Here is a 25,722-nt window from a genome sequence, read left to right as displayed (position 1 = left end):
GACGCAGGTTCGATCCTGGCTGTGGTGGTCGCATTTTGATGGAGGCAAAATGCTATAGGCCCGTGTACTGTGTGATGTCAGTGCACACTAAAAAACCCCAGGTGGTCAAAATTTCCGGAGCCCTTTACTATGGCGTCCCTCATAGCCTGAGTCGCTTTGGGACATTAAGCCCCCATAAACCAAACTATTAATGGCTATCTTCTGTCAGTAGTTGATAGTTGCAAATACTTGGACATCGTAATCAGCTCTGATCTTAAATGGAATGATCACACCTCCTACAATGAAAATAAGGCTATGTAGGGACTTGGATACTTAAGCCGATCGTTGCAGTACTCACCCCAAAGCTATTAAATTACTCATCTAAAAAAACCTTCGTCTGCCCAATCCTTGAATATCCATCCATTGTATGAGATTCTTACACTAAGAAAAACATGAATAAGCATGAATTATCAAAAAGAAAGCTGCCAGATTTGTATACAATTCTTACAGTTGGTGTACATCGTTAAGTTCGTTGTCTGAAAAGACAGGCCTAGATCCCTTACAGCTGCGCCATCACTGTGATCGCTTAAGTTATCTTTATCTACACTTTTATGACAAGCTTGAAATAAACAGAGATTCCTATTATAGCAAACAGTGCAAAAAAACGCAAGAACCAAAAGATCATTAATTCCTCGGTGCTTTTACACTCCCTCTGCTAGGATGCATCATTACCAACTCACTCTACTTCTACAAGAGATTCATATATTTAGTCTTATCAAAAGGTAAACGCATTCCTATCATTAAAAAAAAAATTAGAAGACTTTTCCTGTCATATCGAAGTTTTCAAGCAATCACTCTTTCCCCATACAGTCAACAAATGGAACAGACTTCCAGCTGAGACAGTAGAATCTTTATCGGCGATATCTTGACTTAAATCCCATTTGTTACCCCGCTGATACTTCATACTGGTGGTTCACTCATGCACTGCACCCAAAGTGTGTAATGTGTTTTATTTTTGAAGTTGGTTGCCACTTTGTAGGCAGTGCTTTTTTGTTGGTCTTTATTTTTGCAACATGCAAATTGCAGTCTTTTTTTTTAATTGAAATATCTTTGAAAAACGTTTGTACAATAATTATGGCCTTATTGTTTCTTTTATTGTTTTCTCTTTTCATGACATTGTTGTCAGTATTGTCTTCCAAATGTGAACGTCTTCTTTGATGCATTTCCTTTGTATTTTGAATGGTGCATGTTGTAAATGTTGTAAGTAGTAATGGCTATACTGGCTAGCAGTATTGTGTAAACAAATAAATATTAAAAAGTGGTAGAACATAATACAAAAAGTCTGATTCTGCTGTACCTGACCAAGTATTGTGAGATTAGGGCGATGTCAGTGCTCGTTAAAGAACCCCAGTTAGTCGAAATTTCCAGAGCCCTTGACTATGGCATCCTTCATAGCCTGAGTCGCTTTGGGATGTTAAACCCCCATAAACCAAACCAAACCATTGTAAGATTGCCTAATGTCTTATCAGTAAAAATGAAACAACCTGAAAAATTTAAACATCAAGTAATCTGGGTGCACCTTGTTTACAATACTGCCGGCCACCGATTAAAAAAAGCCCTACCCCCAGAGATCTGCGACTTCCTGCACGCTGTTAACATGAAGCTGTTGGCCCATATCTTCAAACCAACATCAGTGTAAAGCTCTGCCATAGCACCAACTAACAATGCTCAGCAGGCCTCTTTTACATCATATGGTGGTTCGGAGTGCTGGAATTGCAAAGCAGTCAGGTGCACTGCCACATAATATTTTGTATTTCTGCTGATTTTTCTGCCTTTTCTGAAGAAAAGAAAAAGGCATGTTAAAGATCATTAAGCGTCTAATTATACAACAATGTTGAAGTGATATCTAGGAAAATTGCAAACTGTGTCTGATCAACTGAGTAGGCACACTGAAAAAAAAAAATGTCACTTCACTAATACACGCACATGTAACAATATCCATTTCATTTTTCTAAAGCACTTCCCCAGGAAAATGTTAGCTAGGGCACTCTGAATGCATTTAATTTAAAATTCAATGAATAATGATGTAGCGCCCAGTTAGCTAAGTTTAAATGCTTGGAAAAAAAAAAAGACTACAATTTAGCCTTGTCAATGTGTAGCTCCTTAAAAGTATATTTCAATTTTCGAATTAGACTTGCTCACTACTGGACCTAGTGCTTTTACTACCAGTTTATACCTTACAGGCTTAGTGCACATTTGTTGCTCGTTATGCACTATATTAGTATTTTGACAATGATAAGCTCACAGCAGCCTCTTCATAGATAGTTAAGCTAACACCTCACTGTTTCCACAGAAAGATCTTTGCACTTTCACCCAGCACAAGCAAGGCAGACTGCAAAGACAATGGAGGTTCAAATGCTGGTATGGCTACATTAAAAATGACAGTGCAAGCCATGGCTGCCGAGATTGTTCATGACTGAGAATGCTGCACCATGCCCATGTTCTGGAGGGTGTAATATGATCAATGAGCATACTGGTGTGTGCAGTTATTGTACACAGCCTACTGCAGCACAATGTGCCATCAGCACCCAGTAGTAGCTCAGCCTGCAGCAGGCACCTAATCTTCCTAGGTTTGATACTCCTTTTAATCACACATCTCCCCTTTCTTTTCCTAGAAACTGTTGCAAATAGAGGCTGCTTATTCACGCTGAGTTCTTATTGCAAACTGCTATGCAAAACAAGACTGCAGGCACTAGCTCTAAAGTGCGCGCAGTAATAAGCGCATCCCCCCCATCACATGCATGCACGCACACACATGCATGGGTTGCAGCAAGCTTGACTCGCTAAGATCGAGTTAAACATGCGATGGTTGACTTCCTGTGACAATGCTCAGCCGAATGCCTGATTCAACTCGCTTCTGTTGGGCTCATGTAAATGAGGCTAAAGATATGCACACACCTGTTGTTGAAGGCAGCAGGCTTTCCCGTGGCATCTTTATTGGCTTTCTTCTCCTTGTCAATAGTGTTTTGTAGCTTGGCCATATAGCGGTCCCAGCGTGCTTTCTGACGGCTCTCACGCTGCTGTTCTTCTAGGCTTTTCACAGCTGCAGTGAGCAAAGGTACTTCAATTAACCAAATCTATCATTAGGTTAAGAGTAAAAAGGTGCACCTCATGTGAACAAAGAAACAAAAACTACCTTTTGTACTCTTCCTGAGCAAAAAGTAGAAAACTGTTTATTCGAACAGAGTGCTCTTTCAACCTCACTGAAGAGGCCATTTCTGCATTTCTGTTAACTGCTGCCGACCACTCCACTGCTACTGTTGATACCCCTGTGCGCATGTGCAGCTTGCGCCAAGCACCAATAATGACAGCAGTAGAGTAGTTATGAAGTGCCAAGACATTCTACTGGATTGAAATGAAATTCAGTTGTTGTCTCTTGCAACATACAACGCTAACAACGAAACTTTCTTGCCACTACAACAGCCAAGAATGACTCCAGGGTGAGCTTCCATGCTGAGCAACTGCCCAGTGTGCTAGCCCACTGCCAAACTATGCTTTAAATAAACAGTTGAAACTGCCAAAATAGCAATACTCTGCACAGTCACAGGCAATACAAGATGGTGTTGTGTTTGTATCTTGGCTAGATACTTGGACCTAAAATATGTAGAGAAATGGAGGCACAAAACACATTTCTAACACAAAAACACTAGCAGTTTTGCAGACATGCATGCATATGTAATCAGTATTAGTGAGGTTTAGTTGAGGCCACAGATCTAATACTTCAGCAGCACTCGTACCATGAAAACTGGGACCCGTAGCTGTACCCTGCAGATGAGAGGACAGGCAATAGCTTGGCACTAACACTTTATTTCGTGATTCGTGCTGTGCACTTCCATTCCACCCTGAAATGTTTCACCAAACCCTTTGGCCTCAACTCTGCAGCCACATTTCAGAATGGACATGCACTGTAACAAACGTGTGTGCAGCGCACCATACCTTTAAACACCAAGGACATTTCGCACATAAAATGAAGAACTGTACACTGGCTATTGCCCATGAAAGAAACTCTTTCTTCTACCGTTAACACTCAGGGCCAACTCTCAGATCTGAGACTACTGCTGCAGTAAGCTCCAAATAGATTTCTTGGCCGTTTAACCCCCTAACCGTACCAAAATGGACATTGTTTTTTTATTTCAGAAAATGGTAATATGCTTCACCTAAAGCACAAAAACACCGTAATAAATTTTTTCTCAATAGAACAATCTTTGTTTGGTACATTTAAGTTCCTTGAAAAGGCACGTACCGCAAAGTAACAATAGAACAGAAAGGAAAGGCTTCTTCCTGTATGTAATGTGACAACAAACATTCGAATTCTGCTACTTTAGTTTGTCACAAGTACGCCACTGCTCAACGCATGAAACTGCACATATAGCTTTCTGACACCACTTGCACCAAGTGCACATTGCTTCCGAACATGCTTTCCATTATTCTCCCTCTCCCGACAGCATCCACCTTCATCTTCTAATGCACTGTCAGGAAGGCCCTCACTATCATCATATTCTTCTTTCAAAGAACATAAGATATTCAGAATACTGCTGTCACTGCAATCTGTGACATTACCACTCTCATGTTCCGCCATGTTCTTGTGTGCAGTGGAAAGGCTTGAAGTTCAGAAAAAAAAAAAGAAAAAAGGAAACTGCAGCTGTTCAGTACTCGTGCTGCCATTTGTTGGCAAAGCTAAGAAAATATCGCTGGTCTAGCCCTACTCATCTTAAACCGGACAAGAGTGCCAGAAAACACATGATGAGCGGGAGTCGTCACGAGCCAGAAATGACTGTAGCCTTATGATGAGCCTGGCTTGTGAAAGCCCGCTAGGGGGTGTTACGTTTGGACGCCAACATGCCAAAAATATTCAAGCCACTGAGAAGCATCAATCGACAGAGGCTTCAAAGGGCCGTCGACGTGGTTGCGGCGCCACGAATGCAGGTGATGGCGTCTACAAGGAACCTTACCCCCCCCCCTTCTGCTGTTTACGAGGTGAAACGGCCATCCGCTGCCTGAGCACGGCTTTCGGGAACCGGTCGTTTGTTCTCAATGCCGGACCCACCCGGGACATAACGACGTCCTTCTCCCAGAGGGGACGGCAGGGCAAGCGGCGAGCGACGCGGGGCTGCAAATGAGCCGTGGCAAACGCGGCCGTGTTTGACTAAGCCAACGACGCTGGAATCCTCATGCTTCGAAAACAACTTCGTCTTACCCTAAGTGCTTTTCCTTACGTGGAACCTTCTGCAAAGTGCAGTGGCAGCCTTTCGTTCCCACACTACCGCTGTGAAGTGCAGGTGACTGACCTTCGACGCTGCTTAGGGCTATTCATCCCTGCTGCCTAGACAGCGCGGACCATAACTTGCCAGAAGTGGCAAGAGTGTGTTGTTGGGGGCGCCCTGGAAGGCGGACCCTAAAGACTGGAAACGTGATATACATCACAGTGATTCGACGCATTTTTAATGAACTAAATTCCCCAACTGGGGACCTGGAGACAGCGGACCCTATTTAAGCAGCGATCTGGCATGTGATCAGCAGCTCCCGATTCACTCTTTCGAACTATGTAAAAATGTAAATAGGTAAACCCTTTCAGTATCTTCTCCACCTCGAAGACCCTCTCATCTCTTCATCACCCCACAACAGCAGTCTCCCAATCCAGAACCCGTGGACATCGACCTTGGCGAGAGATGGCCCAGGCGAACCAGGGGCCCGCATCTAACAACTGGTGGCAGCGGTGGGATCGAAGCGCAATCCCCCAACACCGGTGGCCTGCTATGGGCTTGGAGCCCCACACCTAACAGGGGTTAATGATTTCAGTGAATAAAATAACTGACTGCACGTTAAAGAGCCATACTGAGGATTAACTGAAGTTGACCGGCATTGATAGGTTACCATGTTCTAATGATAAAAAGACTACTCTCACTGAAAACAGAGCTTTTATAAGCTAAATAAGACCAAAAAATGAAATACAGGTATCTCCATCATTGGCCATTTCCGCACACGCTGGCAAGTGCTGAGACAGTTTTTCGCAAGCAGCTACTTGAGGCCAGGCTACACGGCCATCCATCACAAGGCGGCGATCAGAGTCTTTTTTTGGTATTCATGTCACGAGCACGAACTAAGTGGTGGGAAAATTTTTAAATCTAATTTTCGTAGCTATAAATGAGTCTTTTGCTGCCAGTAAAATGTCACATATCCAGAAAGCGCCACAGAATCGATTTTTACTCAGAAGAAAAATTGGATGAAATTGTTCTCAAGGTCCCTTTACTCTTACACCATGATGACAACAATACTCTATGAGTATGCCATCCAATTTTTGAAAGTGCTGTTGTGACATCATCTGATTAATATCCGTTACATACCTGAGTATAAAAATAGACTCTATCCTTAACTTCGATGTACAGGGCGATTTTTTTTTTATGTTTGCAGATTTGTGCTTTAGAAACTGTGAGAGATACGTCAGTGCTATCTGTGTAGGTGGATTGTACAGCAAGGCAGTGGGCATTATATACCAGATATTTATCAATAATCAGACGATTATTAACAAAAATTAACTAGTCAATTTTTTCTTTTGGAGTTTAGAAGCAATAATATAATGCTAAATTGAAGGCCATCAGAATCGAAGGTGAGCCCAGTTTCAAAAATTTTTAAATCGGCAATGCGGTTCGAAATGTTGAACACCAAAAATCAGCGTTTGTAAGCTCACTGAGTTGGCTCTTCCACATTGCACATTTATAAAATGGTGTCACTACGTGTGGTATCATTGCTGATATCAAGCTAACTTCTTCATCACCAAATACACAAATGGCGCCTGATTTGATGCATAAAAAATGTGGGCGACACCAATTTATAAATATGCCGGGTTCGATCCCGGCCGTGGCGTTCGAATTTCGATGGAGGCGAAATTCTAGAGGCCCGTGTACTGTGCGATGTCAGTGCACGTTAAAGAACCCCAGGTGGTCTAAATTTCCAAAGCCCTTCACTACAGCGTCTTTCATAGCCTGAGTCGCTTTGGGACATTAAACCACCATAAACCAAACCAATTTATAAATATGCAATGCTGGAAAGCCAGCTGAACAAGAATTCAGATGCGTATTTTTATTTATATATTTCGAACCACATTGGCAATTAAGAAAATTAAAAAATAGGCCTTGCCTTCGATGTTGATCGCTTCAATTTCGCAATATAACCTTGACCCTAAAATCAAGAATAAAAAAGATGAATAGTTCATTTTAGTTAATTAATTGTCTAATTATTGATCCATATCAGGTACACATTGTCCGCTTTGGTGTATAGTCTGTCTACACAGATTGCACCGAGGTATCACTTGAAGTTTTTAAAATATAAATCTGTAAATGTTAAAAAAAAAAAATTGCAATGTATTTTACACAATGCTGTAAGTTATGTGTACTTTATCTTTTCTTTCTTACACTGACAACTGTAGAGTCATAGCCAAAAGTTTACGGGATGAGAGTTTGTGCAAAAATATTTCTTTGTGTGCAGTTGGAGAATGCAGGATAATTAAAAGCATTGAATCATGAGACGACATGCGTGCTGCATCCCCAGAAAAAGTACCATATGACTGACTAGCGAGGCAAAGCAGAAATCAGTTTCTTTCCACAACTCCGCATCCCTTAACCTTTTGTCCATGAACGCACATGGAACTTTTTTCAGGGTAAATGGTATTGCTGTCACATGTCATAATCATAAGCTCTCTTGTTCACTCTCTGGGAAATGAAAATGTAATTCACATGAGCAGGAGAATGGCAACTCTCGAGATTCTGCCTTGTGCGGTCAGGTAACTCAGGTGAACCCACCCGCATCGGTCTTGCAGTGGTAGATTTCACAACTCCTGCACTCACTTGGCAGCCAATGACAACATTTAGAAGGGAACTGTGCACTATGTATTGAGAATGTACCCTGTGGTAAGATCTAAGTAAGCATGCTGGGTAGTGGCTGCAGGGTGGGTGCTCTCATGGACTCGTCGCATAATACAGCTATCGCTGCTGCTTCTTTGCCTCACAGAAGGGCAAAAACTCTCAGAGTTCTTTTGTAAATGCCAGTGTTACTAGCACAACATTGGCACCACCTTGGAGTTCCTTTTCACAGTAATAAACAGGTAGGTGGTACGAGCAAGCTGGCCTCATTGTACCTCTGTAAGGAAGCTGTGCTAAGCACATGCAAAGGCCTTAACTGACAAATCCTCCCCATCGCTTCATCCCTTTCTTTTCATTTGTAAGTGCTTTAGAAGATTAATTTGATAGCGTTTTCTAGAGACAGAGCAAGTATGCATGTTCCAACACACGGACGCTGCTTTTGTTTTTCTCACTAAGAGGGCCATGAATACAAATCAGGGGCGCATAAAAATTTTCTATATAAATGCAAATGTCAGTGCCCATTACCACCAGAGATGCATAGCACCATGGCCAATGCAGGACACCTCTCTGACCACACACATAAGTATGGTCAATCATCAATGCATGCTTTGCATGCTCTCCGTGCGAAATGGCATTTCTCATACTAAGGTGCAACTCATAGGCCCCTTAGAAACAGCAGTTTGCACAAGTTATCAGATGTGTTGCCAGTGGTAGTGCCCTATCAGCCAATGTAGGCTGCAAGAATTTGCAGTGCCAAGCATTGCTGCATGTGCATGCAGAGTTTTTCATTACTGCATGTACAGTAGAGGAAATTGTCCTTGCAGCTGGTTGGCAGCAATGCAACAAGGCTGTTTACTGCTTAAGCTCTTTACTTGTAGCTATCACTACATGGGGCTGCTTTTTGCCATGTATAGCTTTCTCTGAGGATGGTCATACTAGGCTACAATAATGAGGAAAATGAGATGAAACACAAACAAAAATGGGGATAAGGTCAAGAATAACAACTTAAGCAGGCCAGTGCGACTGAATGCCTGCAGCAGCCGTTAAACTGCAGTAGAGGCTTTTCAACCAATAACATGGTAATATAGTACTGCTTCTTGCATCACTGTGACATTGCAATTTTACAGTGAGTAGCTTTAAACTGCTGTTTCTGCTGAATGGATGTTACGTGGTCCACCACTCCTTAGAGCCATTTTAATTTTTAGAGACTCATGTATGATCTTTCCTTTGAGGCCAAAAGATTATGATGATGATGAATTTTACTGGCACAGGGGCAGCTTTGGCCAAAGAGTGCATTGGCACAAAAAACATTTTCTTTACATAAGATGGAGTCAAAGACCCATTTTCCAAGCATTTCACCCCAGAGACACTGAGCACCAGGCCAGAGGAAAGCTTCAACCCATTGGAAACCGATGGGTATCCGGTGGAGCTAACGATCAAACCTTGCACCTCCCTCCCGCATGTGCCAAAAGAAAAGAGTGCTGAAAGCTTAAGTGCTGATGCAATACACTGCACAAGCACAGCTCTACACAGCTTTACAATAGATATTATTGCATAGCACAAGTGTATTCAGCAGAAAGTAAAAAAAAAAATTAGAGGTACTAGCGCACAAAATAATTTTCAGCGGTGCATACAGGCTGATCAAGACAGCCAGGTGCAGCCATACATAACCAGGCAGTAATCAAGTTTTTTTGCAGCACTAATACATGCTGTGAAGCTTTGAAAAGAACTGTTATGTGGTCTACAAGTTCATGCTTCACTGTAAGTGCTGAAGAGCCGTTTAGAGGTGGGCCAGTGGACTAGCAGTTGATGAAAACATTGTGAACAAAGACAACACTACCCAATCACTTGCACTATAGAATGGAAAGTACAGCATGTTGATTTGTGCTGGAGAGTCAACAGTTTGCTCCTTCAGGAAGAGTGCATGCAATAGGTCTCATGCCAAAGCTCATCAACAAAATACAAACATGTGTAAGCAAAACACAAGTACAACACAAGAATCTGACAGGGACCTTTTTCGGTCATTTTTTACGCTGGACTAAAGTGACCACAAAGGTATCGTGACACAAAATTAATTCAACTCAGGATACATGGTGACAGTGAAGTGCACAGTCTGTGACAATTCCAAAACTAGCACACCACTGCAGTGCTCAAAACCCGTGTTCATTTCAAAGTACAGATGACGGCTTAACTGGCTTGAATGCTACAACTTCTCTAGTACTATGACATGACATATATGCCATGAAAAAAGCTCTGCATTGTCAAGTGCTCTGCATAGTACTGGATTATGTTCCAGCTAGACCAATTAATGATGAAAACTGCATATTCTTTCATCATAACACTGACTAACTCATTCAGAGTGAATGCATCATTTAGTGAACGTGTAAACTATGCATGAGTACTTTTAGCTAATAGACCAGCTCTTGCTGAAGTCTTCCGACTGGTGGCATTTGAATTTACAGACACGTGCTGAATAGCTTGAACACCCAGAATATTGACTAGTACAGCAAGACCTTTCTGCCACGATGACTAATTTTCATGGAAAAAAGATGTGTTCCACAATATATAAGCAAGGTAATCAAGTAATAACTACGACCCTGAGATTAAATACGCCACAGGTAATAATGTAAAGGCTACAGATAACCAGCAGTGGCACTTGCCACTTTGTTGCAACCTCAACGTGGCACAGAACTGCAAACCTTATGCATGACCCACACATTTTTCCATGCAATATACTATGCACCTGACATCAAAGAATCTGTATCACGCATAGCTATCCTTTGCTTGCCAGTGCTAGGGCTTTTGAAACCAAGTTTCAGATCCAAGATACATATTAGTGCAGTCATTTTTATTCTAGCAAGTGTCCAAAAATATTCAAGAAAACCATCTTCTGATTCAGTTTCTCAAAATTATGTGGAGTGGTCTTGAGAAGGTGCTTGAGAAACTTGCTGGATTGGTGCAGACTTTCCCCTCCGAATAAAACTTAATAAGCAACTGCACTCTACATGCTCAAGAACCCAAGCAAAACAGAAGCACCAGAGATAAAAATAACTATTACAGAAAGTAATACCTACGGCTTCAGTTCAACAAAATTCATCCGACTGATAATGCCCCTAGCTAAAAAAACTGCAAAATTTATTGCCACGATATGGACATGCAAACAAAACGAATGGCAATGTAACTGGGGCATCAACATTAAATTCTGTTTCACATCAAAAGTGAATGGTGCACTGCTTGCACACAACAATGCCACAGCAGATATTGCAATGTTTACATTGCACCAAGTGCAGAGAGAATATACAGGTAGTAAGCAAAAGGACTGCAAAGAAACTGCTGCTTCAGGGCAGCACAGGGGAAGGGTGACTTCCTCACACCGTGACATTTGCGACAGCCTTGAGCACACAAAGCAAGAAATCATGAGGCTTAAGTGGCAAATGTTGTTGGGCAAATAATGGCATTCATATGAAAAACAAATACATTATAATTTTGTGAACAGCATTTGCAGACAGTGCACAGCTTAAATTATACTGTATCCCTTAAATGCCCTCTAGTAGCTCTGAACTGAATTATAACAATGCAGGCTTATTCCCTACAAAGCTCCATCACACTGAATTTCGCAAGCGACTGGTGTAACGCGGCATTCCTAAAAAAAATAAGCACTACAACCTGTTAAAGCTTTCCAAATCACATAAACTGCTTGATTAATTCTCACTAACGGGAGGAACTACCAGTGTGAGCTGATACCCAGCCAAAAAAGTGCTAACAAAGCATACCTTTGCACGGGCAGAATCCCTTGCAGGAGACCTGCACTGAGGTACGCTGGCGGCAGTTGTGGTACTGCAGCCGACACTCAGAAGAATAAGTCTGGTTGTCCGTGCCGCACACATAGTCCGCCTTGAACACGGGGCACGGTGGGCACCGTTCCATTTCCTGGCTGCTGTCATCTTCCAGGTACTGGTCATCATCGTCATCGTCTTCTGCCTCTGCACTGCTCCACGGCTTGGCTGTGCTGCTCACTGCAGCAGCACTATCAGTGCCAGCTGCAGTCGTGGTAAGTGGCATAGCTGTGCTCTGCTGTCTATCGTAGCTGCCCCAGCTGCCAGACAGAGATGCCTTCCTACAGAACAAGGCAAGAAATGGTACACATATAGAAATCGGTCAGTATACATCAAGGGGGATTCCCTCAAACAGCAGAGCATCCCTGTTTCCATTCTTACATGTAGGGTTACTCTGCCACATCTAGATCAGTATATCAGTAACTGTGGTGAAGTGCAGCTTTTGCAGAGCAAGAAACTAATGAGTGCTTGTGGCATAACCAAAGCCAGATTTGATTATGCCCCAATACCCACAAGATCAAAGCAAATCACAAAAATGCAATGTATTCAATTCAAAAACAGCTTGCCAACATGATTTTACATAGATGGAGTTGTGTGCTTTTGCTTAGGATATAACAGACAGACAGGAGTTCAGTAAAAATAAAGGACGCATGCAAAGCTATTCCAAACGAAAAATATGCTAGAGGCCATGGTATCCCTAGGTGCCCTCTGGGGAGACCGTGCCATTTTTTTAAATGCAGAAAGTGCCACATATGTTGCTAGTGAGAGGGCTGAGCCATGTTTTCTGAACCTTGCCAGCTGAGTTGCAAAAAAAAAAAAACCTGAAAGACATCATGCAGCCAGTGCATGCAGAATTAAAGGCATGTACAGAGGTGGTTGGCAGCATGAGTGAGCCCCATGGCCAGCAACCAGTTTAAAAATGTTGTTGCCCTGCGGCGTTAGCTTTGCCAAGCGGCCAATGGAGCCAGGATGCACCAACTATGCAATGCCCTTCACATTTCGCACAAGTATGACCCAGTGAATGCATTCTAAATACATCACCAGTGAAGGTTATGGCTTCACCTTTGCTAGAAATTCAGCACTTAATGCAAAATGTGACAGAGCCCTTAACAAACTTCTTGCAAGACCAATGGAGTGAGCAGCATTATAGGCAGCTGGCTACTGACTCATTCACATAGCTAACTTTCAGTTACATGCTCGTAAGTTTAGTTTCTTCTCCTATATCTACTAAGCCAACTAGCACTGAACTAGCACTGAACAACTTCTTTACCTCTTTCTAAACTGACTGCTTCTTTTAGTTTAATTTGAGTTGTGTGCCAAAGCTGCTTTTTACCAAAGGAGCAAACAGCAGTTCATGTGCAGAAACTCACAAAAAACATTTAAAGAGGCACAGATTACAACAATTCAACTGGTGAACTTTGAAGTACAGAACATACTTAACACCATATCCACCACCAGTACAACTGTCTAAACCAAGAATACTTGATTCAAGATCTCAGTTATTGACTGACTGAAAAATTTTGCAACTGTCCACACTTTTTTAAAAACTCAGGCACATAGATTTTCTTTTCAAATTATGTGTGTGCACCAAAGCACGAAAATAAGGAAACCACTGCAAACCACGCTAATCGCAAATGATTAAGCACACATGCACAGAAGAAAAGAGAACATGGAAAGGAAACATTTCTTTCTGATGAAAATTTTAACATTGAGAAAAAACATTAAGTGAGGGCAGCAGTACGCAGGATTTCAGAAGCTCACAAAGATCTCAGGAAACTTATCCATGGAGGAACATGCAGCCTGGAATAAGTGTCTGTATGCTTTAGCTGCCTGCTGACTCTCTTGATCCCTGTTTCACACATTGAACAGCAGCATGTGTGAAGTGAGAGTCAATGATACATGCTTGCCATCGTCATTGGTAGCCCGCCTAATCACAAAAGTTACCTTTACATATGCACTGCGGAGACACCTATGCATATCTGTGCCACCAGGCACCTAGCCAATGAACAAAGAAAGAAAGCAATTGGTTCGTAAGTGCCTGAATGGCCCCGCAGCCACAAAATACCATCCTCTAAAAATTGTAAATTGTGGGTTTACCATTCTGAAGCGACACATGGGCTATGAGACACACTATAGTGGAGGGCTCCAGATTAATTTAGACCATCTGGTTTTCTTAACATGCACCAACATCACACTGCACATGGGCACCTTTTGCATTTCGCATTTATTGAAACGCAGCTGCCAGCAGAGGTTCAACCTGGGTCCTCTGGCTCAGTAGTGGAGAACCCTAATTACTTAGCCACTGCGACAGGGAAATAAATACAATGCTAACAAAGTGGAAAAAAAATAGAACATACAGCAGCAGAATTTGAAAGCTAGGGCTGACAAGGAAATGATGCGCATTTGCAGTGGAACTCCTAATGTGCTGCACACACTACAGTACCCTTAACCAACATACGTTCCAGTAAACAGGACACAAGGAAACTGCATTAAAGCTTCTTTGTCTGCCCACAGTGCTCTGCTGGGAGCATTCAACAATGCTTTCATGGTCAAGCACAACAAGCTTCAAAATACCACTGCAATTTAAAAGTGGTGGTGGTGGTGGTGGTGGTGGCATTTTTTGCAGGCAAGATTAGTTTTACAGTGGTCTGTTGGCAATTGCTCGATCTGAATCATTATGTAGGATATGATTATGATGATGAACTTTTATGGCTCAAGGGCATCTATGGCCAAAGAGTGCCATGTCACAAGGTTTTTTTCTCCAACTCAAGGTGGGGTCGAAGACCCATTTCCCATGCATTTCACTCTAAAGAATCCGAGCACCAGGCACAGGAAAGCTTGCACCCATCGTATCACCAGTGGGTGCCCGGCGGCACTGGGGATCGAACCCCGCACCTCCCACATGTGAGGCAGATGCTCAAACGACTAGGCTACCACTGCGGTCATTTAGTGGAATACATGTACACCACTAAACAAAAACCACTAACAACACTAACGAAAAGAACTCAAAATAAAGTGGCCTGGTCGGCTTTACTTTTAATTTCTTTTTATTAAGCTAGGGTGTGTCAAATAATACTTCTAAGAATGCATTTTCTCATTATTGTGTTTGGCCAGCACAGCTGTTTGCACCATGGCCATTCAAGCTTTTCCTCTTAACGCTGAAATGGAGAGGCTCCACTAACAGCTGTGTGGAGCGCACTCAGATGGGCCCATGCAGCTGGTCATGTCACTGCCAATGCAGGTTTTGCTAGCGATGCTGCCACTCATGTGCCAAGTGAACCACCATAAAGAATTTTTAAACCCTGTTCTTGCTGTTATCGCTGCCCAATGACTACATACTAGGAATGTTATATACAGTAAAATTTCATTAAGGCGTACTATCTTAAGCAGTATTCCATTTAGGATGTAGTTGTATGAAATCCCTGACTCAGCTTCATTTAAACCTTATGCATTTGGTGCCCGTTTACGACGTGGCAACATGTTGTGAATGTCTAGGTTAACGCGTACCTATCATCGTGTACGAGGCTAAAGGGGTCTCTCGTAAAGCAGCCATGAACTTCGCCATGGATTAAAAGAAAACTTCACCAGTGCTCCTAATGCATAAGTTGCGGAGTTACATCGATACTGATACGCTGCAGCAGGTGACGAGCACACTTGCAGCTGCTAGCAAGCCCTAACAGCGAGCTCTCCTCTTCCGTTGCTAAAGGTGAAGGTGCCAGAGTGCCCCGTTCACAGGCGCTGATGTACTACGAGCAGCCACAGCATGTCACAGTCCAAGATGTGCGGATGTACCGATTGCCCGTGCCTGCCCATGCCATCACCGTATCACTGTCATGTGACTTGGTTCCTCCGCAGCACTACACACTTCAGGCTGGCTGCAGCCAACTTCCGTTTTCCTCCATGTGCTGTATCCGGCACTACTGCATTGTTGGCTGACCAGCATTACTGAGCGGGTGCAATTCGGACCCATCTCGTTGCATTGTCACATTATTGATGCCACGGATTGTGCACTGCCCACGTCTAGTGCTCCCCAAGAGACATCACTCATTCATCACTCCCCAGCGCGTCTCACCAGTATCAAGTCGGGCTGAAGCTTCAAGTGTGACCACCGCTGGTTACGATGCCTACGAAGGGCACTTCAGAGAAATTTTGCAGTGGGAATGTGCAGTGAAAACTCACCTTTTGCATGTTTAGAGGGCAGCCGAGGTAATGATGTTGCCTCTATCACTGGCAAAACATCCAAAGCAAGCGGTGCCGATGAGGAGGCTAAGACAGGCCGGGCCCTACCACTGGAGAAACTATGTGCACACTAGACATGCTTTGCCTGTTTGCCTGAGTACAGTGCCTAATAGAGCAGTTTGGAGCTGGTTGGAGTAAGTGCCATCGAAGCTGCACTAGTAGCTGCGAGGTCTTGGCAGCAGACCTAACAGATTTCTGTGGCCTTACATGAATGACTGCTTCTGTGTGTTCATGGTACCATCCTCAGGCACCAACCTTTACCAGTTCTGTGGATATATTGAAACTGTTTTTGATTAGGGTGTACTGTTGCTTTGCACATAGTTTTTCCGTGGTTCTGTGTAGTAAGCCTTATCAAGTTTCACTGCGGTAAGCCTCAGCACTTCTTTTGTACATGCCACAAATTTAGTGTAAATTTTTCTCTGAAAATAGTGGCTAGATACCTAAGTGGACACTAAGAACAATTTCTTACATAATTTGTTTCAAGCAAGTGGATTAGAGAGCCTTTAAACCACATTCACTGCATTTCAAGCATGGATAGACATACTTTTTCTTTGGAAAAGCACCTTCATTTGAGCCTTAAGCCTTTGTTTACCTCCTGCATTCTCGATGTACTGTGGTGTCAGTCGTGTCATCACCACAGAAACCCTGACAACTGGATTCAAATCGGTTGTATTCTGATAAAAAACCTGTACAGCTCGATGTCGTTACTCTTAGCTCAGCTAACAGCACAGGCCACTGGTAAAACCAATATATTAATGCCCTCTTATACGAGCCCCATTAATATGGACAACTCGAATTATGAACAATTTTTCTGGGGACCAAAACTCTTCAATGCATTTCCACCTAGTTAATATGGAAGTCTTCGCCTGGAAAATGGACAGGGGGGGAAATGTACAAAGCCCCATCGGGACACGTGTATTTTTTTCCTGTTAATATGGACAGCGATGAAAAAAAAAATCCCGAGTGCCTCCCCAGACGTCCCGCCCCTTGTATTTTGAGCGCAGGACACCAGCGAAAGGCAGTGCGAAAGTGCGAATGTCGTAGTAATGGCTTTTTAGATTGTGTGTGGTGTCAAGCACCTTATTATTTGCCGTATTGCATGAATGGCTGCAAAAAAAAAATTCTTTCTGCACGCATATTGAAAGCTACATTAACCAGCTATCAGCCGAGTGAGTAAAAAGTTCTTCGGATGTCACCAGTCGTAGTAGGAGATACTTCATCTCACATAGAGACGCCGTCACGCTCCTCATGGACCACTAGGCTCTCCAAACATGCTAAAACCTGCACCACATGATTCTAGAGATAATGGCAACCTGAATAATGCACCTGGAGCTTCCAAGATTACCTGATTTCGACTTTACTGCCTGCCACTATGCAGAGAAGCAGTACGTAACCATAAAAGTTTTTTTTTTTTAAGAATATTTCGTTTTCTTCATGATTCATTATTACAGACGACTCGCTTTATGGACACTTTTGCTCAGGAACCAAAGTATCCATACTAATGGGGCATGACTATACTCAAGCCAACATGACAAAAATGACATGTGTCTATTGTTGCATCATAGGAGTAGTTCATGCAGTTGCAAATGGCATTACCAACATTTCTCTGCTTCTGTCTTTTAAAACAAACCACAGACCTCGACCAGTCTACTGGTGAAATAATCATACATTTTTTCTACAAGACACAGTCATAACAAAAATTCACTTTAATGTTCTATTAAGCTGGCTCATAAATGGACATGTAGCAAAGAAGCAACTTTTTAAAAGATATTCTTGTCTTTACAACTATAAGCATCTACAGCCATATAGCTTCCTAGGAGAATGAAAACGTTTCTAATATTTATGTTGCCTTAATATTTCATTAGTATGTAGGTTGAGCTTTTTTTTTTTGTGGCTGTTTATGCATGCTCAACATGGACTGCCTTCACAGCTCTATTGTGCAACTTCAATAACAGATTAGCACAGCTTTATACAGCTACTGACAACGATTTCTTTCCCACAACTGCTATCAAACGAAAGCCAATATGCATGTAACATTTAATTTTTATGTAGGTCCAGACAGCAGCGTGAAGCTGCAGATCATAAAGCTACCAACGCTGCAGAGTTAAAACATACTGCGTATGAGTGTTTCTCATAGTAGTATCCAATCAGCACCTCGTAATTTCACTCTCTCCATTATTTTGTCCTTTCTATACTACAGTGCAAAGCAGAGGTATAATCTTCTGGCTAGCCTACCACCCTTCCACCCTTTCTAACATCTGACCTTCTCTCTCCCTTCTCCAAAAGTGCAAAAGAGAACTTTTTATTTATTCTGGTTTACACCACACATTCAAACTGAGGAGGAGCAGGCTAAAAGGTGTGATAACATCCGACTCAGGCCTGCCCTTCTATATGAAAACAAAAACTAAACAGAACAAACTTAAAACTAAATATGGTATTAAAATACATTTCAAGAAGCCCCTCTTCGGCCATTCCCTCAGTAACAGCCTCAGGAAATGATTTCTTAGCATGATTAACAAGTTAGAATCAATGTAAACCACACTCCTTGATTCTTTGCCAATAACACAAAAGCTAAACAGTGCACATTAGAACTGTGTTACCATGAACCTTAGAATTCCTGTTCTCACAAGACAGAATATTATATTAAGACTTTTTTTGCACTGCATCTGGTCTAATACTTTGTCATACCTTTTTCATTTCTTGTTAATCATTAAAAACTGACCATTTAAAGGCATACTCTGCAAAAATTTGAACCAGGCACTACCATTACACAATATCAAGCTCATTGCCTAACTTGCCAAGGGAGAACTGCACAGCAGAATGGTCTGTAACATTATTGTGCCTTCTGATCAATCTTGCTAATGTGCCATTAATGAACCATGCTTGACTTGCCCAACCTTGTTTAACATGTAAATGTTTTTAGTGCTGCCCATTTCATGAATACTACAGAATTATTTAACAGAATGCAAACTTTTTCCATATCTGGTCCACTTTGCCTTTACTGCAATATTATCATAAGCAGCAGTGTCCCTTTGCTGCTGAGGCACTTTTAATTTATTTATTCCTATTGGTAATCAACGAAGCCAGAGCTACATGTGCAGCAAAAAAATAAAAACATTTGTTTCAGTCCACCATATTTATCTAAGCACCTTTTATAGCTCTGTATTTGTAGTTTTTGTCAATCCAGTAGGCTCCTAGAATATTTACTAAATAAATCAGCAAAACTGCATTCACACTCAATCATGCTTTTCAGTTTAAACGCATGTGGTGTAAATGTTGTTCACCTTCCTTTAACAATACACTTTCAATCATGCATTTCATACCTGTCGCACACAATTGTTGCATTTGCATGGTCGAAAAGATGACATCTAAACAGCATGACTGATGACACACGTGCACAAAAAACGAAGAACTGAAAGAACAAATGTTTGTAACAAATACAGCTCAAGCATTTAATAGAAGTAGACATGATACCTCCGTTTATCACTTTTTTACAAAGAATATTGTGCTTGTCTTCAAAGAGATCATTACTTTTCAGCATCTGGCAAGCCAAGACCAAAAGCAACCAATATAAACTGTTGTACAATATGCACTGTGCAATATATATTGTGTAATAAGTTGTGTAATGTACACTTTTGTTCATGGTTGCATAGTCTTCCTATTTTGATCCATAAATATTACAGGTGACTTAATTAGCACTTTCTTGCATGTTTTGAAAAATTCAGAACAGTACAGGCTATAATGTGCAAATCACTCATAAAATACTGAGAAGTGGCAATGCCAGTTTAGAGTTCTGTGGTTACCTTTGCATAGGAGACAAGGGGGTGCCAAAAAGCACAATACAAAACATGTAAGGCAAGCAAACATGTCTTGCAAATGTAATGCAGAAAAGCAAAGAAGCATCTTACTTCATCTTCTTGACCTTCTTTGCACTGACACAGATTGCTGTGTTTTCATCTTGAATCAGGCACTCCTGGGTCGGCTTGCATTGGACAGTGCGGCAAAGGTCGGCTGGGGCGTTAAGAGGAGTTAACATTAGCAACAGGAAGAAAGACACATAGCCAAAGGTAATCGAAAAGTTAGTTTGAAGCCTGCACTATAGCCTAGAATTTTACAACAACCGCAAATTGTAATTATTCTAACTTGGATGGCGCCCACCTCGGTGAACTGACCGTTAAATACTTACCATCGGCGAAGGACCAAGCATTATACGTCGCCTTGAGATCTTTCATGGAATCCTTTTGCGTGGAAGACTGCAGGGGACAAGCAATAATGCGTACAGATTAACGCTAACTCCGTTCTTCTCTAGCACACACAGTCCGTGAAGCGGAACGTTCGATCGTGACCTCGTCCGCACCTGACACACCCCATATAAACTCTCCCGGCAAACAGAGCGCTGTATCCAAGCGCTCCGCATAGCGCAGCGAATCGCATCAAAACAACCATGCGAACAGCCGCACTGACTGCGGGTGGGACACAGTTCACTTCCTGAACCATGGAGGCCATGGCAAAGCAACAGGAAAGAGGCATGTAATTTCCTTCGACTATCAGAGATTAGGCTGTTTACTTGGCTCGTTAGCGACTGACAAACAAACCTCAGTAAAGACATAGCACCGTCTCGTTTTAATTTACCATAAGTACAGCAATAGAGGAGAAGGAATACCACCGATAACAAACGAGCGTTTGTTATCGGTGGCATTTAAGATAATTTCCTCTTGCAGCGCGTGAGGAAGGTGTCAAGCAGGATTCTTTCGTCACACTACCGGAGTAATATTCATCAGTCTAACCTAAACTCCTGCGCACAATTCTATTCGCACTAAACAGGAGAATTAATGGCGCAGTCGGCGCACCAAGCTAGCTAGGATGAAACAGATAAAAATAACAAAACTGGATCACGAAAATGAAGCGCAGGAGCAGGCTAGCGCGGCTCACTGCACTGCTTACCTCATCTCGAGAGTGCTCTTCGAACTCGAAGTCCCACTCCTCGGAGTCTTTAGATTTGTCCTTGATGGTAGCTGAATACGCCGTGCAAAGAAGGAACGCCAAAACAACTACCCAAAGCCACGCCTTCTTGTCAGTATGCATTGCTCCTTCCTAGCGCCGATCGGCTGCAAGTTTAGGCCTAAAGCTTTCGCAACCTCACCAACACCGGATCAAAACGGCGGATGCGACGAGCTGAGCGCACCGACTCGCTACCCTTCACATAGGTGCTCGTCGGCGCGGTTCTCCAAATCTCGCTGTCGCCTCAGCTACGCGCAGTAGTTTGGACTGGCCAGTGGCACGTACCGATTCGGCCGAGAAAAAAAGGCTGCGAAAGAAAAGAAAAACGGGCTCAGATGCAGCGGACGAGAACCCCTTTTTTCCGCGCACAGCGGCGGTTCTACTACGCGGCTGGCCAGCCTCGACCGCTGCTGCGTCGGCTCCGCTGGCTCGCTTGTAGTTATCGGACTCCGTGCCAGAGGGCTCTGGAGTGGTGCGCGCCGGCTCCATCGATTCGGACGTCGGCCGTGCCTGTTATCGCTAACAAGCGATCAGGTAGGCCCGCCACATACGCGCACAATACCGCACGGACGATCGCGCGGAATAAGCGCGCTCTTTACAACGGCGCTTCCAACCTCATTCTTTAGCGTTGGCGTTTTAGTTTCGTGCACAAACCGCGCGCACGTGCTCGAGCTCCCTGAACGCGAAATGAAGAGCTCGATAGGGCATATGCCCTTGTTAAAATGGTATCCCAGGTAGCACCTGAACGTTGGAATAAAGTTATAATTCTTAGTTTCACTCAAACGTTAGTACATCAACCATTCTTAATGATATCTTTCTAACTTATTATACACAAACGTTAGGAATTCATCATCATCACCATTATCAGCCTGACTACACCCACTGCTGGGCAAAGGCCTCTCCCAGGACAACGCAGCGAACCATGGAAAGAAAAATAATAGGTGTAACGTTCAAAGATCGGAAGCGAGCAGAGTGGGTGAGGGAACAAACGCGGGTTAATGACGTCCTAGTCGAAATCAAGAGGAAGAAATGGGCTTGGGAAGGGCATGTAATGCGAAGGCAAGATAACCGCTGGTCCTTGAAGGTAACGTAGTGGATTCCAAGAGAAGGTAAGCGTAGCAGGGGGCGGCAGAAGGTTAGGTGGGCGGATGAGATTAAGAAGTTTGCAGGCATATATGGTGAACGCAGCTGGAAAAGGACAGGGTTAATTGGAGACCTGTCCTTTTCCAGCTGCGTTCACCATATATGCCTGCAAACTTCTTAATCTCATCCGCCCACCTAACCTTCTGCCGCCCCCTGCTACGCTTACCTTCTCTTGGAATCCACTACGTTACCTTCAAGGACCAGCGGTTATCTTGCCTTCGCATTACATGCCCTTCCCAAGCCCATTTCTTCCTCTTGATTTCGACTAGGACGTCATTAACCCGCGTTTGTTCCCTCACCCACTCTGCTCGCTTCCGATCTTTGAACGTTACACCTATTATTTTTCTTTCCATGGTTCGCTGCGTTGTCCTTAACTTAAGCTGAACCCTTTTCGTTAGCCTCCATGTTTCTGCCCCGTAGGTGAGTACCGCGGTAAGATTATGCTGTTGTACACTTTCCTCTTGAGGGAAATTGGTAAACTGCCATTCATCATCTGAGAGAAGCTGCCATATGCGCGCCACCCCATTATTATCCTTCTAGTTATTTCTCTCTCATGATCCGGATCAGCTGTCACTACCTGTCCTAACTTTACCACTTCCAGCACCCCGCTTCCAAGTGTGAACTGCTGTCGCTGCTGTTACCTTGCTAGACTGTTGAACATTACTTTGGTTTTCTGCATGTTAATTTTTAAACCCATCGTTCTGCTCTGTCTGTCTAAATAATCGATGATGCTTTGCAATTCGCCTCCTGAGTGACTCAGCAAGGTAATGTCATCAGCGAATCGCACATTATTTAGGTATTCTCCATTAACTCTTATCCCCAACTGTTCCCAATTCAGGCCTCGGAATACCTCCTGTAAGCAGGCGGTGAATAGCATTGGCGAGATCGTGTCTCCTTGCCTGACGCCCTTCCTTATTGGAATTTTATTGCTGACTTTATGGAGGACTATGATAGCTGTGCAGTTGCTACCATAGCAGCTGAAACATTTATATGACAAACAACAAAATATAAGTTTCGAAGGACCCGAACAAGAAGTAGTGTATAAGTTATGCGCACCAGCAGCCGCAATCAACACTGCGTGAAGAGTGCTACATGGGCGGCGAAAGAGCACTAAAAGCATGCCACACTCATGCACTCACCTGTTCGATCGATGTTACCCCGAGATCTCGAGCCCCTAAAAGTGTTAGTGATCCATTGTTAATAACTAAAGGTTTCTTAAATAATTTTGCAGTATACGTATATAATGTACAGCTAGCACAAGCCAAGAGCTTTAATTGCAAAGTTCTGTTTAAATTCACCATTATTGCCTGTACTGTGGAAAAAAGCCCTGGAACAGTGCTTAAATTAGGTGTTTGAAGTCAGCTTAAGTTGGTTAGGAACGTTACACTAACGTTATAGGGACGTTTTACTGTTGTTGTAAGTTATTGTTCCATAAGCATTACTGAACTATACTTGCAATGTTAATAAGGACTTTTTTCCTGACTTAAATTGGTCAAGTGGTTGAGCATCCGCCTCGCATGCGGGATTCCAATTGCCGCCGGGTACCCACCGGTGATACAATGGGTACAAGCTTTCCCCTGCCTGGTGCTCGGCTTCCTATAGGGTGAAATTCTTGGGAAATGTGTCTTTGACCACACCTTGTGCAATGGAAACCACCTTGTGCAATAGCGCTCTTTGGCCACAGATATGCCCTTGCGCCATAAAAATCCATCATCATCGACTTGCATTCTTGGTGGTACAACAAGCTTCATGTGTTTGGTATTTGCATGTTACACCTATGCTTCTTTCTAATGCTAATTTCCACTTTTATATAAATGTTTCCAATATAAAAATGCCTTATATACCAAGTTGCAATGTTTTACGTTTTATTACCAACATTAGTATTTCGTTTTATCTGAGACATTCTGAGCACGACAAATGCGTTTTATGTTAAATTTTAACGCTACGTTAACATTTTCCCAAAACACAGAACGTTATTTTAACATTCATAACAAATATACGTATGACGTTATTATAATATTTTGTGCTACCTGGGATGTTGCACTTAGACTATACCACTTGCGCGAAGAACTCTTTTCTGAAATATGCTTAGAAAGTAAAAAAAAAATTAAATGAAAGGATTGCTGAAAACGGTTTCCGCTAGCGGAAGCGCCACTAAATAAATAAAAAAATTACGGAAGAAAAAATTGACAGAACGGTTATAACTGGTTAACGTGAGATTCAGCGACACCTGCTAACGTACATAATTTATACTCATGTGCAGCATTCTCGGACAAATATTTTGAAAATTGGAAAACTGTAAGACACTGTTATGAAAATATTGAAGCTAATGGTCAATTCTTCTGATATGTAGTAAAATTTTTCTTTCAAAGTGTTCCTATCGATCTCATCGAACTGCCATAGAAAAACAATGGGGAACGGTTTTGACGACAGCAGAAACGTGAATAGAAAAAAAAATACACAAGACTGCCGTCGGGTGATCTGCGGATATATTGATTGCTATAGTGAAATTTTACATTATATGAAAAAATTGCGTTCATAAACGGTTTCCCGCTCAAAATTGCTTTCGTCTATAATTTTTTGGTATGAAATGTTGTGGTAGAGAATACGAGAGCGACATCACATCTGTATAGTTCTAGGGAACTCTTTTTACACTCACGACACGGACAATCGCTGCAGTGATTGTCCGTGTCGTGACTGTTTTCCTTTCATTGTGTTCGTCTTTTTCCACGCTGCAGTAATGTCGAAGCTAAGCAACCAATTTGCCCAAAAGCTCGTCTTACTAAAGCAGATTTATGCTCTACTTTTGGAGGGTAGGCTGATTTGTGTGTGTGTGTGTGTGGGGAAGGGGGGGGGGCATATTTATACAATGATTTTTTTTAACTTTCTTTGTCGAAAAAAAAGGGGGAGGCCAGTGCGGTTTTTCCATGCAAAATTTCTCACTTGCTCACCTCCCACCCTCAAATCTGTCGCTGTAACAAAAGGCTAATGAAGCGAGAAAAAAAATACGGCCGTTGTTTTTCTCCTCCTCCGTTGCGGATTCAGCGCACGACAATTTAGCGGCAGCTAAAGGTTTTATTCCGTGCGCTGGTATGGGGGCGCCAGCACTACGCAGCACCTAGCCGCCTAGCGCCACCCTCCGGCCTAGTCGAGCACAATGTGGACGCCTCAGCGCATACTGCTGCGCGGACTCAGGGGGACAGAAAATGGGAACCAATACTTAAAAAAAAAAGGCCCCGTTAAACAATCGGCGTGAGCCAGTGGCTGTGCGGCGGCTGCTCCGCACTGACGCTCTCGCTCCGACGCGACTCTCCTAGCACGAACCTCGTCCAAGACGGCAGTTCCTGAAGTTGAAGGTTCGCCCTCTACCAACACTGCCTCTACCCGTTGTCGTCGGCGCTACTCTCGCTCCTGCGAGGTCTTTGTCGTCCGCCGTTCCTCGATGCCGCCTACCACTCTTGCGAGCGGCAGTCGGCATCGCTTCGCGCGCATGAGATTTAAATCTTTCTATTTGTCTCTCCACAACAGCGTCCCTTGAATACCTTCAAGTTTTCCCCCTTCTTGTCTTCTTTCTCTCTCGACCGCTCTTCTTGTTTTTTGTTTCT

At 43.0% G+C, this 25,722-nt stretch overlaps 1 protein-coding gene across 1 annotated transcript in view; it reads right to left on the bottom strand.

Annotated features, from left to right (window-relative positions):
* Cow (Proteoglycan Cow) overlaps positions 1-21,576 on the bottom strand; it is a 42,177-nt gene extending 20,601 nt beyond the window's left edge. The window contains exons 1-5 of the mRNA XM_077648040.1: positions 20,918-21,576; positions 20,160-20,226; positions 19,882-19,984; positions 11,672-12,015; positions 2,938-3,082 (exon numbers count right to left, since the gene is read on the bottom strand). Coding sequence (XP_077504166.1) covers positions 2,938-3,082; positions 11,672-12,015; positions 19,882-19,984; positions 20,160-20,226; positions 20,918-21,058 — 800 coding nt within the window. The 5' untranslated portion in view covers positions 21,059-21,576. The remainder of the gene's footprint in view (positions 1-2,937; positions 3,083-11,671; positions 12,016-19,881; positions 19,985-20,159; positions 20,227-20,917) is intronic.
* Positions 21,577-25,722: the final 4,146 nt, after the last annotated feature.

Source organism: Amblyomma americanum, chromosome 1 (genome assembly GCF_052857255.1).
Source record: "Amblyomma americanum isolate KBUSLIRL-KWMA chromosome 1, ASM5285725v1, whole genome shotgun sequence".
Classification (NCBI taxonomy): Eukaryota; Metazoa; Arthropoda; class Arachnida; order Ixodida; family Ixodidae; genus Amblyomma; species Amblyomma americanum.
This window is presented reverse-complemented; position numbering and strand designations above follow the sequence as displayed.